Source organism: Camelus bactrianus, chromosome 13 (genome assembly GCF_048773025.1).
Source record: "Camelus bactrianus isolate YW-2024 breed Bactrian camel chromosome 13, ASM4877302v1, whole genome shotgun sequence".
In the NCBI taxonomy this organism is placed as follows: domain Eukaryota; kingdom Metazoa; phylum Chordata; class Mammalia; order Artiodactyla; family Camelidae; genus Camelus; species Camelus bactrianus.
Window position 1 is genome coordinate 50,695,249 of NC_133551.1, and position 14,599 is coordinate 50,709,847.

General features: G+C 39.8%; 1 protein-coding gene across 1 annotated transcript in view; it reads right to left on the reverse strand.

Annotated features, from left to right (window-relative positions):
- The window catches only part of LOC105072757 (uncharacterized), a 33,048-nt gene that overhangs the window by 13,961 nt on the left and 4,488 nt on the right, over positions 1-14,599 (reverse strand). The window contains exons 4-7 of the mRNA XM_074375966.1: positions 13,856-13,982; positions 13,503-13,598; positions 9,226-10,393; positions 281-917 (exon numbers count right to left, since the gene is read on the reverse strand). Of these exons, the coding sequence (XP_074232067.1) occupies positions 281-917; positions 9,226-10,393; positions 13,503-13,598; positions 13,856-13,982 (2,028 nt within the window). The remainder of the gene's footprint in view (positions 1-280; positions 918-9,225; positions 10,394-13,502; positions 13,599-13,855; positions 13,983-14,599) is intronic.

The following is a 14,599-nucleotide window of genomic DNA, read 5'->3' on the forward strand; positions in this document are numbered from 1 at the left end:
ATTTCGAGGATGCCCCTTCTCATTGCTCCCAGATATGCCTACCTCGGACTTACAGACTTAACAGACACAGGCTGCGAACGTAGCCTCCTACTCACCAGACCGGCCTTGGAAGCTGGTAGGATCAGAGATGGGGGCGCGAGAGCACCCGTTCTTGAGGCTTTCAGCTCCAGAGGGTGTCTCTTTAGAGAAGACTGGGGATAACAGACTTTGTTCTTTCCCAGCCTTTTATAGGCAGATCGCACCCCTACCCAACACAATGATTCTTCAAAAATCGCCCAACGTTCACACAGGCTTCCTTCGGAACCCCAGAGGACTGTCGGCCTCCGGACTGGGTGGGGGTCTTTTCCAAATTCCCCAGAGGCGGCCTAGGGCAGGTGCTGCGGCACCAGATCCCCCACTGCCCCTCCAAGGTGTCCTTTCCCAGCCGCACCCTCAGGAGAGGGGCTTTGGGGACCGCAATGGGACGGGTGCCTCGAACCGGCTTTCCGCAGACAGGGGCGAGAATGCACCTCGCCGACTGCTGTTCTGATGCCGGGCCGGCGGCAGCGGCCAGATCCACCGGCGCCGCGCCTCCTGGGCCCCAGCCCTGGTATCCCGGCGCCTCCGCCCTCCCGACGCGGCTTGGCCTTTGCCCGCACCCCGGGTCGCCCTCACCCCAGCCCGGGCAGCCCCGGGTGCGGTCCCTGGACACAGCAGTGTAGCCACCAACCCCAGAGCCCGCGCGTCTTCCGGCGGGTTCCGCACGCCCAGCCGCCGGCTCCGCCCATGGGGAGCCGCCGAGGGCCCCGCCCTCTCGGGGAGGCAGGCGCTCGTGAAAACCCGGAGTCCGGAACCCGAGGAGCGCGCCCCCCCCCCCCCCCCCCCCCGAGGGCTGCCAGTCCCTGGACAGCCCCACCCTGGCAGATCGCCCTCGTTTCCTGACAGAGGTCCCAAGAGAACACTTGGCCGCCCAGCTCTTCCGGTGGAGAAGCCCTTTCTCTGTCATTCATTCATTCATTTGTGCAACAACTATCTTCTGAGAGCCTAAATCCTCCACACATTGCTGCAGGCTCCAAGGAGATCCCAGTCATCAAAACACAGTCTCTTCTTTCTTCGATCTTAATTCTAGCAGAACTAAATAGATAATAATAATGTGGAATGGGAAGGTTGCCTGTCATTCCAGTAAACAACCAATTGCCCACCATGAAGCCATCAGCCACGGATGGTGCACCCTGAGGGGAATTCAGGCTGGAGAAAAACAGGAAACATCCTGTGCTCTGGATACTGGCCCCAGATAGTTACCAGATGCATATCTAAGGAATAACTTCAATAAGCCCAGACTCTTCTATTTTCCTATACATAGAACAGCACTAAAATCATTAACTTGAGATGTCTGGGTGTTTTTGTGATTAACAGTAATCTTTTTATGTTTGACTACATGATTCTCTTCAGCAAAAACTCCTATGTATCCTGGCTCCCCTCTTCTGAGCAGTTCCTCAGAGCTATCTGAGAGCCTGTCTCCCAGGCTATAGTCCTCAGTAAGGTCCTCAAGTAAAAATTAACTCACATCTTTCAGGTTGTGCATTTTTCTTCAGTCCACAATAAATAGAAAAATAAAGAGTTAATACCCCCGGTGATGGTAAGAGCTATGAAGAAAAAGGAAGCAGCAGGTGGAGAGGGGGATAGAGGATGGCTGGAGTTCCTCTTTCTGGTAATAGTGGGCAGGGATATTTATACCAACTCAACTCAGAAAACAACAGTCATTTTAAAAATAAAACTCTGGAATGAATATATATATACATATATCTTAAAAGGAATGTGTTACTAGGGCTCCCACCTCAGCTGACATCTTACTGAAACCCCATATTGATTTCATCCTGAGCCAAAAACTCCCACCTAAGCAGCCTCTGAATTACTGACCCATTAAAAATGTGAGATTAAAAAATGTTTAATTTTTTAAGCGATTAAGTTTTGGAGTTACTTGTTATGCAGAAATTCCTAATTAATACAGTGGCAAACTTTGATAACTAGCACAAGCAGCATTGTGACAGCTAACTTATCATCAGCAATAATGGAAGTCAAAAGACTGTGGGATGAAATCGTCAATGTGTTGAGAAGAAATAATTAGCAACCCAGAATTCAGCGCAGAATTTTCAAAAAAATCTTTCAAGAATAAAGGAGAAATAAAGACACTTTCAAACAAACAAACAAACAAACAAAAATTAAAAACAGAGAGTTTGCTACCAGCAGACTACAGAAAGTTTAAAGAAAATTTTCAAGGCAGAAAGAAAATGATTCCAGACAAAAGGACTAAAATGCAAAAAAGAAAGAACAATGACAGCAAAACATGTGCCTCAATCTAAATGAGAATTAATGATGTAGAGTAAATATCTTAGTGATTTGTGAAGTTTAAAAAATCAAATTAAAATATCTGAGAAAAATAGCATATAGGTTGAAAGGGGCATGAATGAAGTTAAAGTATTCTAAATTAAAGTGTCATAGTTAAAGTGTTCAAGGACTATTGTGGAGGAGAGTAGAATTATTCATTAACATTAAATTTTGGTAAGTAGAAAATGTATATTGTTAACTGGTAGACTTATATTACTGAATATGAAAACCTATTATAAAGTTATAGTAATTAAGACAATAAGGTAGGTATTAGTGCAAGAATAGACAAACTGAACAATGGAACATAAGATTCCAAATTCAGACCTATGTATAGACCATCACCTGATTTAGGACAAGGGTGGAGAAAAAGAAGATCTTTTAAATAAATTGGTGATAGGTCAATTGAATATTCATATTAATCCTTACTTTATAACATAAACAAAAATCAGTCCAGTTGGATTACAAATCCAAATGTGATAAGTAAAACAATAAATTTTTTAGAAGAAAATAGGAGAATATTTTTATGACCTTGAAGTGGGCATACATTTATTACATGGGATAAAAAATGCTAAACTTAAAGGACAAAATTGATAAATTGATCCACATTAAAATTAAGGACCAGACATTTCAGGTGCTTTTGGTGAGAGTATAAACTGGTACAACTCTTTCAGAAAAGTATTTAGCAGTAGTATTTACTAAAGCTGAACATTATGTCCAGCAATCTTATCCTTAGGTATATAACCAACAGAAATGCATACAAACATTCACCAAAAGACATATTCTAGAATGTTCCTAGAACACTCTTAATATTAACCCCAAACTGGAAACCACCCAATGCCCATCAGCAGTGCAGTGGGCAAATAAATACTGTTATATCATACAATGTGGAGTACACACAGCAATGAAAATAAAGAGACTACAACTACACACAACAATGTTGATGAATCTCACAAATACAGTATTGAGCAAAAGAAGTCAGACACAAAATAATACATATGATTCTATTTAAGTAAATTAAAAAAACAGGTTAAACTAATCTATGATGTTAGAAGCTACCTTTTATTTATTTTTTTAGCATTTTTTATTGATTTCTAAACATTTTACAATGTTGTGTCAAATTCCACTGTAGAGCACAATTTTTCAGTTATACATGAACATATATATATTCATTGTCACATTTTTTTCTCTGTGAGCTACCATAAGAAGCTACCTTTTAGAGGACAGTGACTACAAGGGGGCTCTGAAAAAAGAGCATCTTAGCAGAAGGTAAAGAACTTGAGCTGGGAGCATGTGTGGGCATATGCATATATCACCAAGGAATGCCATATTGCTTGACGCAAATCATGGTAAGAACATAAAATGGATGCTTTCTAGAGAATAAACTGCGGGGGATGCAAGTGTGCAATAATCTGTGTAAAAGAAAATAGGTGGTAGCAATGGAGGTGATGAGAAAAGTTATATTTTGAAGACAGAATCGACAGAATTTTCTGGTGGGTTGAACATAGTTTTGGAGAAAGAGGAGTCAAGGATGATCCTGCTTGAGCAATTCAATGTTTCTATTTATTGAGACAGGAAATACTGGGAGCAGAGCAGGTTTGGAAATGGACTTGTTAAATCTGAAATGCCTAATACACACCCAAGAGTCAATGTGCAGTTGGAATTAAGAATCCGAAGTGCTGAGAGAGATTGTGGCTGGGAACATATATTCAGGTGTTCTATAGTCTGAACGTTTGTGACCCTTTCAAACTCATATGCTGAAATCCTAATAATTGATGGTGGTTAGGAGGTGGGGCATTTGGGAGCTGATTGGGTCAGGAGGGTGGAACTCTCATGAATGAGATTAGTGACCTTAAAAAAGACACCTATGGGTCTGTCTCCCTAGCCCCTCCACCATGTAAGGACACAGCGAGAAGTCAGCAGTCTGCAACCTGGAAGAGGACTTTCACCAGAACCTGACTATGCTGGTATCCTGATCTTGGACTTCCAGCCTCCAAAACTGTGAGCAATAAATTTCTGATGTTTATAACCACCCAGTCTATGATATTTTGGTTATAGCAACCAGAACAGACAGAGATGGGGTGTTTGCAATATACATGCAGGGAGTTGGGGGTGTCTGCAAGGGAATGCCTGAAGCTGGGTAGGGAGAGAAGGGAGGATGTGACAAGTAGAGGTCAGTGAAGAAGTGATATGGCATTGGTACTAGTGGGTTTGAAAAAATTTTCAAACTGGGTACTAGAGTGTGTCTGTTGGAAAGAAATACATCCAAAAATTTGTGTGCATGTACTAAAAATAAGTAACATAAAATTTAACATCTTAACTACTTTAAAGTGTACAGTTCCATAGTGTTAAGTATATTCAGATTGTTGTGGAACACATCTCCAGAACTTTTTCATCTTGCAAAACTAAAACTCTGTGCCCATCAAACAATAACTCCCTCCCCCGCCCCACTTATTCCTGCAAACACCACTCTACTTTATGTTTCTATGAATTTGACTACTTTTGCTACCACTTAAATAAGTGGAATCATACAGTATTTGTCTTTTTATAGCAGAATTTTTACATTGGTAATATCTGGGTACTGTCATGTTTGTTTTCCTATACATCTCTGTTTTCATAAATGAACATTTGCTTTTTAAATAAGTTTAAAAATCATAAAATGCAACATTAATAGTTTCTATTTTTGAGTGACTCTGTATACCACATATAACAAATTTGTTGTGGAGTGCCTATTAAAAATGCCTCTTTACAGATGGAAAAATAAGATTAAAAAAAATTAGTAATTTGACCAAGATCACCAGCTGGAGGTGGTGGTGGTAGAGCTGGAATTTAAATACAGATTTTTATGATTCCTGAGTGCAAGCTTTTTACCACCCTGCTATGAAGGCTCAGGATCTGAGCATCATTTAATATTTAGTGAAAAACAATTTCAATTCCAAAAACATCTAAAACTTGATCCCATTATGTAAAAGCACACATAGGCAAAGAGGACACAAAATAACAAAAATGAACTTCAAATTTACTGTGTACTGAATGTTGACATTGGCACACCCCACCTCCACTCCCCAAACATCACCCATGAATAAGTACTGCATTTTTAATACTTTTAGAGAATTAAAATATGTGAAAGAGAGAAAGGAGGATGTGGGGAGAGGACACAAATCCAACAGAGCTGGGAGAAGTAGTGTGGAATACTAAGGTTTATTCAGAAATTTAAGTAGGTATAATACTGTACGTCTGCTCAAGTCTGGGTGGCTTAAACAACAGAAATTTATTTCTCACAGTTCTGGAGGCTGAGAAGTCCAAGATCAAGGTGCTGGCAAGGAAGGTTTCATTCTGAGGCATCTTCTTTTGGCTCATAGGCAGCCACCACCTCATTGTGTGCTAACATGACCTCTTCTTTGTGCTTGCAGGAGTGAGAGACAGAAGAGGAAAAGGGAGAGTTCATTGTCTGGTGTCGCTTCTTAAGGGCACTAATCCCATCATGAAGCCCCACTCTCATGATCTCATCTCCCTCTAACAATCTCCAAAAACCCCTTCTCCAAATGCCATTACATTGGGTGTCAGGGCTTCTCCATACATATTTTGAAAAGGAACTTTTAGAAAAATAAACGTAGAGGAAACTTGCCAATGTTTTGAAATCAATTACATCTATCTTCATAAAAACATGTCTCTTTGGAGAAATTAAAAGTCACATGAATGTCACACACAGCCCAGCTTCTGTCTCAGGAGTTTAAACCAACCAACATTTCGACTGCTTAGCTGTTCAACCCCATTTCATCGGGATGATGTAGTTTAAATAAGGTCATCTGTGTAGATGTACAAAGTGTGTTTGGCACAATCAGTTGAAAGGGGATGACAAACAATGAGGGGTATTCAGATAATTGACTAGCAATTTGGAAAGTAGAAATGTTTAGATCTCAATTGTATTGGATGTAAAAACACAGACTCAAAATATAGGAAATAACCTTTTCAGTGACGTTGAGATGAGCAAAAGTCAAAAAATAAATTCTATATGGAGGGATGAGTTAAAATGGGATGGGGGACTGTTGAAGGGGACTGGCTCTCCCTGGAAGAAGGGGCTGCAGGTGCCACAGCTCAGACTCCATTTCCACCTTGTTTCTACCCGTCTCCAGTGTGTCTGGTGTCCCCAATTCCAGAGCAACTCGTCCTTTTCCAGAGAATAAACTCTAGTCTCCTTTGGGATGAGGGAAGGTGGTAATGTAAATTCGTGTTTACAACACAAAGATAAACTCATTCAGTTAAGCAGCCATATTTAACTGTATTTTTAACAAATTAACTTAAAAATGCCCCTCTGTCTTAACAGTATGTCTGTTATGAGTCACAGCTCTTAGGGGGCTTATAAATTCTGATCCATTTGGAAAGAAATAAAAGAAACAAAAAGATTTCCCTACCTGTAAAGTCTAGGTGAGAAAGTATAGGAATTATTCTATTGTCATCATAGATACATAATTCAATTCACTTCAAATCAAAATAATTCAACAAATATTTATTGAGTCCCTACTGTGTGCCAGGATCTATTCCAGATCCCTGCTCTTGTGTTGGTACATAATAGTAAGGGGAGATAGCAGTAAATAAGCATAATAAACATGTAAACTGCCTAGTATGTTAGGTGATATGTGTTATGGACAAAGAAATAAAAAGTTAAGGGGGGTTGGGAAAATTGAAATTGGGGGGTAAGGGACAGGCTGCAATATCAGAATAGACATCAGTGAAAAGACAAGATTTGAGCAAAGATGAGAAGAGAAGGGTATACTATGAAAAGGAACAGCTAGTGCAAAGGCTTGATGGCAGGATCAGGCTGGAGTTCAGAAGGGAGATCTGGGCTAGAGATGCGAATTTGGCATTTAAATAAAGGTGACATTTTAAGCCATAAGACATGAGATCACTGAGGCACAGACGGTAGACAGAGAAAAGTAATGGTCATGGCTGTCACTAAAAGAAGCAATCAGAGAAACCCAAATTCTTGGGAAATCTAAGACCACAGAGACATGGAAGACTGTATATACAAGAAACAGTGTGCATCCCCACTCTGTCCTTCTGCCCATCAAAATCAAAGAAACTTAGGAGTTAGAGGCCAGTGTAGAATTTTTTTAAAAATATACTAATAGGAAAAATTTAGGGATAATGGTATATATATTCTGGATTAATAGCTTTACTTTTGATAGTTCACACAATGCACAGGCAGTTGAATTGTTTGTTCTGCCATTTAAGAGTAAGAAGTTGAACTTGACCAATCTCCAGTTATGTTTAAAGGACACAATATTTATCAATACAGTGAGGTACTAAGAGTTAACTCCTCCACTCCCTCTCTCACTTCCCTGCCTCAGTTTGACCCCTGTAGTCACCTTCTCCTTGGGCCTCTTTGGTGGGCCAATAGATGTGTTTCTCTGGGGGTTATCTGAAAGACCCTCCCACTCAACAGAAAGCACATTTGAATCTAATCCTGCACACTTGGCAAGTGGAAAATTAAAAACAATTAAAATGGCAGCCACCAATCTCAATACATCTATCTTTAAAAAGGCATAAATATGTATTAAGGTATTCTGGCCTAATTTTTTAAGGTGTAATAACAGCACTGTGGTTAAGTCTTAAAAGAGTGGTTATCTTTTAGAGACATATCCCAAAGCACTTGTGGATGAACAACAACAAAAAATCATTATGAACTGAAGTCTACGTAAATATCTCCATAAATAATTCACAGGTTTCCACAATGACATTACAATTGTGATTTTAAGAAACTTTTTGCCACAAAAAGGGATTGATAAGGAAATAAGACTTACGATATAAATGAACATACTAATTTGACATTAACTGATAATCTATTGTCAACACCAGTCATCTTACATGTTCTATAGCAGGAGTGGCAAACTACAACCCTCAGACTAAATGCAACCCAACACCTGTCTTTTAAATAAAGTTCATTGGAACACAGATACACCCATTCATTTACGTCAGTGTTTCTCAGCTAGAAACTGTCTTGCCCCACAGGGGGCTAGCAATGTCTGGGAAAATTTTTGGTTGTCACAATTGGTGGGAGGACTACTAATATCTAGTAGCCAGGGATACTGCTAAACACCCTAAAAAGCACAGGACAGCTGCCCATAACAAAGCATCTGGTCCCAATTATCAGCAGTGCCAAGGCTGAGATGCCCTGGTTTATACACTGTCTCTAGGTGCTTTTACATTGAAACAGTAGAGGTGAGCAGTACTGACAGAGGCCATATGGCACATAAAACCTAACATATTTACTATCTGGCCCTTTGCAGAAAAAGTTTGCCAATTCCTCTCTACTAGAAACCGTAAAATTTAAGTACTTCATGTATAGTAGGTTATCTATCAAGTCTAGAAAACTCCCTTTAACATTATTTGTTCTAGAAATGAGACAATTGACATTTTAATTTATACCTCTTCTAGCCATATAAAGGGCTCTAATAAAAATTATGATATATTTTGATTCATTAAAGGGATATTTAAAACAGTGATTCTCAAAGCCAATCCACAGATCACTGACCTGCCATGATGATTTCACTGGCCCACAGTGACATGAGAAAAATAAAGACAATCTGGGGAGATTTTCATAAAGCTGATTTAATTCAGTGTAAAGGACAGTTCTCCATGATTATATCTTTCCTATAGTTTTAAGTATTACAATGCCCTTTCTTTTCTGAAACAATGCTGGCAAAATCTTTTCTAAAAAAATGTGGCAAAATTTAAAAGTTGTAATAGCGGATCAAATCAGTAAAAATAATTATTGGTTCTTGAAATCCAAAAGTCAGAAAACCACTGATTTAGAGGCTTTTACTCCAATTTGGGGATTTTCTGATGTTGAACATATTTCATACATCATTGCTGAAGGTATTTCTTAAATGTGTTTTGCAGTGTCGAATAAGTGATGAACTACAGCTGAAGGCTTTTCCACATTCATTACAATCATACGGTTTTTCTCCAGTATGAATCCTCTGATGTTTGGCAAAGGATGAATCATGCCTAAAGGCTTTCCCACAATGACTGCATTCATAAGGCTTCACTCCAGTATGGACTCTTTGATGGATAGAAAGATGTATTCTCTGGCTAAAGGCTTTCCCACATTCCTTACATTTATATGGTCTTTCCCCAGTATGAGTTCTCTGGTGCTGAGTTAGGTATGTGCTGTGACTGAAGGTTTTACTGCACACATTACAAATATAAGGTTTCACACCACTATGAATAATCTCATGTTGCCTAAGGTGTCTAATCTGAAAAAATGCTTTTCCACAGTCTTTGCATGTAAAAGTCTTCTCTCTGACATGAGTTCTCAGATGCTGGATCAGCCCAATGCTCTGGCTGAATGCTTTCTCACATACACCACATTCATAGGGCTTCTCCCCAGTATGAATTCTAACATGTTGAGTAAGAGATGATGGATGTCTGAAGGTTTTCCCGCATTCCTTACACTCGTAGGGTTTCTCACCAGTGTGGATTCTCTGATGTGGAATAAGGGATGAACTCTGGCTAAAGGCTTTTCCACACTCCTTGCATCTGAAAGGTTTCTCTCCAGTATGAATTCTCATATGTTCTGTAAGATGAATGAGCTGTTTGAAGATTTTTTCACAAATACTACATTCAAAGGTTTTCATCCTTGTATAACTCCTTGAATGATTAATCAAATCTAAATTGTATCTATTTTTCTTTCCAGATAGGTCATATTTACGGTGTCTTCTTCTTGAAGGACCTATTGGTCCGGGAACAACTTTTGAGCTCACATTAATACTTTTCTCAAATTTGTTAGGTTCTTGGCCTCTCTCCTGAGTGAGTGTTTTCTTGTGGATCAAGGGGATTTGCCCCTCACCCATTCCTTGGTTCTCCTGGTGGTTTTCTAACTTATGACATTTGGAGACTCTTCCCAATGTGGAAATCAAGGTGCTTCCTCTTGTGGACCTTTCCATCATCAAGCCATGGTGTAATTCTTCCCATGAAATGTCATTCTTTAAAGTTGACCCTTTGGTTTCTGTTTTGCTCTCCAAGTCTAAAAGAAATTAAAAAATATAAATGACCCATATTCACTGCCCTTGAAAAAATAAGTGGCCGTTCTGAGAACAGGAGGGGAAAAAATAACATATACTAGACACAGGAGGCTTGGGCTGTCTTCAAATATGATCTTGCCACCAGAGAGCTGATACAAAAGTAAAGGAATGGTCAAAGGAAAGAAGCTGTTAAAAGTGAAGTGACTTTAAGAAACTGGGAGGAGTTCATCCATGTGAACTGCAAGAGGAAATGGACTAAGAAGAATCTTAGCATTACTGTACGGGCAAATATCAAGAGATAAGACAGAGATAAAGATTCTAACACCGTATCATCTCAAGCCCATATTTCTATGACAAAATTTTCTTTATTAAAAAAATTCAAGTCTTCATCTATAGTTTTTGCATGTTAAAATAAAACATTATATAAAAGTAATACATTTACTAAAAAGGGATAGCCTCTCTCAATCTCATCCCCATTCCTTCCAGTCTCTTAGGATTTTGAAATGCATTTGTTCACACATTTCCCAACAATATGTATATGTAAAGGTGTGAATTTGTATATAAATGGTGATATACATTTCTACAAAAAAAGGGGGATCATGGAATGCACACTGTTCTGCATCTGTTTTGTTTTGTTTTGTTTTAACTCAACTATATCATATGGGCTTCCTCCCATGTCTGCACATTTAGATTTATCTCATTCTTTTTAACAACTGTATTGCATTCCACTTATAGATACATTATTTTGACTTTTCCTTACTGAAAAATACTTAGGCTGTCTCAGAGTTTTCACTTTATCATTCATTATACATAAATTTGTATACTTGTCTGTCAATATTTCATATGATTTATGAAAGAGGATGTATTGAGTTATAAATATGTGTATTCTCAGTGAATATGGGTGCCTTTTCCTGAAAACTCACTGGATTTTATCAACCTTCATAATTTTTGCCTACATAAGAGATGAAAAATGGCTTCTTAATTTGTGACAAGAAACTGATTACACTGTAAAATCTTAAAGGATAGAGAATATATATTCTGTCTATAGTATACATGAGACAACAATTTTGGAAGAGGGAGTGTCCTGGATTTTTACCCTCTAGTCCTATCCAACCATTCTGGACCATGCCATCCTAAGATGTTTCCCATTCACAGCAAAACCTTATTCCCCAGGATTTCTAACCTCATTTTAGTAATAGCCCATAAATTACTCAGTAATAGCTGGATAAGTTTTGGAGTAAACTTAAAAAGCAAGTAAAGATATTTAGATCACTTACTACAGGGAATAAGGAGTTACTTGACTTTTCTTTTAGGGTAAGAACAAGATAAATGCGATATTTCATGTGGTCAAATCTGGCAGTAACATTCAAAATGATTCAGAAAAAGAAAATAAGACATCAATAAATGCAACTAGAAATTACAGTGATTGGCATGAGATGATGGGGACTGGCTTAGCAATGTTATCCATGGAGATGTAGACACTGTCTAGCAGGTAATATTAAAGAAGGAACCACTGGGAATGAAGCGAAAACAGAGCAGAAAGCATGATACATTCTTGATACCATGATTTCCAGTCTCAGAGGCTGAGAGAACAGGAGGACTCAGGATGAGAACTTTGTTTGGGAGAGAAAAAAGCTTCTTTTTTTGGATCTACTGGGTTTGAAGTGACAACATTTATATAGAGATGCCCCAAACACCAGGGACATGCAGGAATAGAGTTCATATGAATGGATAAGACAAAGAGGAAAATATGAAGAAGACAGGTGTCAAAGGGATAGCTGAAACCATTACTGTGCATTTGTGGGAGATGGTACAGAAACAGAGGAACAGCGTGAAAGACAGAGGCCCCTCAGGGGTAGTGGGAGGGGCCGCGGGTTGTCCGCTGAAATCGCTCCTCCCCCATGAAGTGAATGAGAGGGCAAAGCGACATGAACCATTCCAGGCTGGCCCCTAAAAGCCTCCCCAATAAGCCTTTTTTCCCTACTGCTGGCTAATCTTAGACGATATTGCAGCCCTAGGGGATGGTGGAGCCACCATATGGAAGGAATCTCTGTCCCTGAATTGCCAGGTGGAAAAGAATTGTCCATTGCACTAAACAATTCCCCAGACCAGTACACGAGAGAGAAATTCCTATTTTGTTTGAGCCAAACCTTAGAGTCTATTTACTACAGTAGTTCAGCCTGTCCTAACAGAGGCATAAATGATATATCTGCATTAAAAAGGATACTGATGAGAAGCACTGAAAAAGCAATAAGAGAGGGGACAAAAATTATTAAACTAGCTGGTAGAAAAAAAGATGCCAAGAAGGTAGTGAAGTCTGTATAACCTAATGCTGCACTGCAGAATAGCGCCATAAGACCGTGAACCATGGAGCTAGGATGATTAGAATTCAAATACTGACTGCACCAAGTAGCAGCTAAATGGATCATGGACAGATTTCTTAACCTAAGAGCCTTCTTTTCCTTTTGCAAGATGGGGTTAAAGAAGGCTCAGAACTCACAGAAGCCAGCCTGGAAAAGAGCTGTCATAATTACTGTTCCTAGAAGCTGAAGAAGACTGTTAAAAGCCATTGAATTTGGTAAGAAGGAACTCGGCAGTGATTTCTGACTGTCATAAATTATCTGATATAAAAGTTAAATGGCACAAGTTTGAAAGAGTGTTGGAATTGAAGCTATGAGCACAGAACAAGATTTAGGAAAAAAAAATTTAAATGGAATCATCAGAGAAAGCGAAAGCCATGATAAAACAACTTGAGATTCCAGGGAAGGGTGCTGTCTTTAATGAGGAGAGATCCATGAATATCTGAATGTACAGGAGAAAGAAACCATTATCAGGGTAAGGTTTGGAACCCGGGGAAAAGCAAGGAAACCACAAAAGTCAGGTCAGGAGAGATGGTGAAGGCGGCTAACCCTGATGAGAAAGGCATCTCTTTTCCTCTGACTCCAGAGAAACTAACGAGAAGAGGCAAGTGCAGGAAAGCAGGGACAGAGTGCTAATCAGGTTTCTTGTAAGTCTCACCCAGGTGGCCTCAGCCACCCCCATGGCCTGCAGAAGCCTTTAAGCAGAGCTCTCTGGCAAACATGACAAAGGCCCTGCCTGCCTTGCTCTTACCTGGACTCGGACCTCCTGAAACCTCTCTCTCCGTCAGCCATGGCTCCTCTCCTTTCTCCAACTGGGAAATCACACCAGGTTTGGAAAGCTGACATCCTGCTCATGGAGAAGAAAAAACTGCATGTGCTGAGGTCAAAAAGGCATCCCAAGAATTTTCTTTGTCTTTCAGGCCTTCTGAAGGGTAGAGCAGAAAGACCAGGGCAGAGAAGACCACAGGAATCCTGACTTGCTATTCAGAAGGAACCAGAAATCTCTAACACAGAACCCAAAGCCCAAGCATAGCACTTAGCTTAGAAATAAAGATTTTTATTCCAATAGGCAGGTTCTAGTTACAAAGGGAGCCCAATCCTTACCCACTGAGACCAGGTGCCCATAGTTCTCCAGCATCACCTCCCGGTACAGATTCCGGTGAGAAGGGGCCAGCTGCTTCCACTCCTCCTGGGTGAAGTCCACACATATGTCCTTGAAGGTCAACAGTTCCTAGAACACCAAACATGTTCCCTTTCAGCCAGAGTTCAGGAAGTTGGTCTAAACTTGTCGAGATGCTAAGAGACTCTAGCCAAGTTTCTCTGGCCACCCTCTTGAAAGCTGTTCGGCTGATTCTCTGCTGGAGGTTACAAAACAATGCAGGGAGTGTATAAGTTGTCTTTTTCAACTTACAATTTGGCTGAAGGCAAAATACTCATGAACTCTATGAAGGAAGGTGACAGAACAGTATACAGTAATTTAGATTAAGGACAATAAAGATTAGGAAAACTTGAGAAAGGGGGAAGTCCAAAAGGGGCTAAGGCCACAAGAGAAGACAAGGACCCTGGTGGGGCTGAAAGAACTGGTTAAAATGAGAATATTTCAGTATGGGTAAAAGACCGTGGGCTCGGCATTTCTGTTAGTAAGAAAAGTAGGCGAGAACAGCACATTTTTGGAGAGGGCGTGACTTCCACCTAGTAAGGAAGTTCCTTTGACCAAGGCAGACACTGTATTGTGAAATATAAGAGCCAGTTATGAACAATCTACACAAATTAAATAACCATTAGACAGTTATTTTTTTAAACGTTACCAAATGTGAAGAGAACCCAGGAGCCAGAAGGCTGAGATAA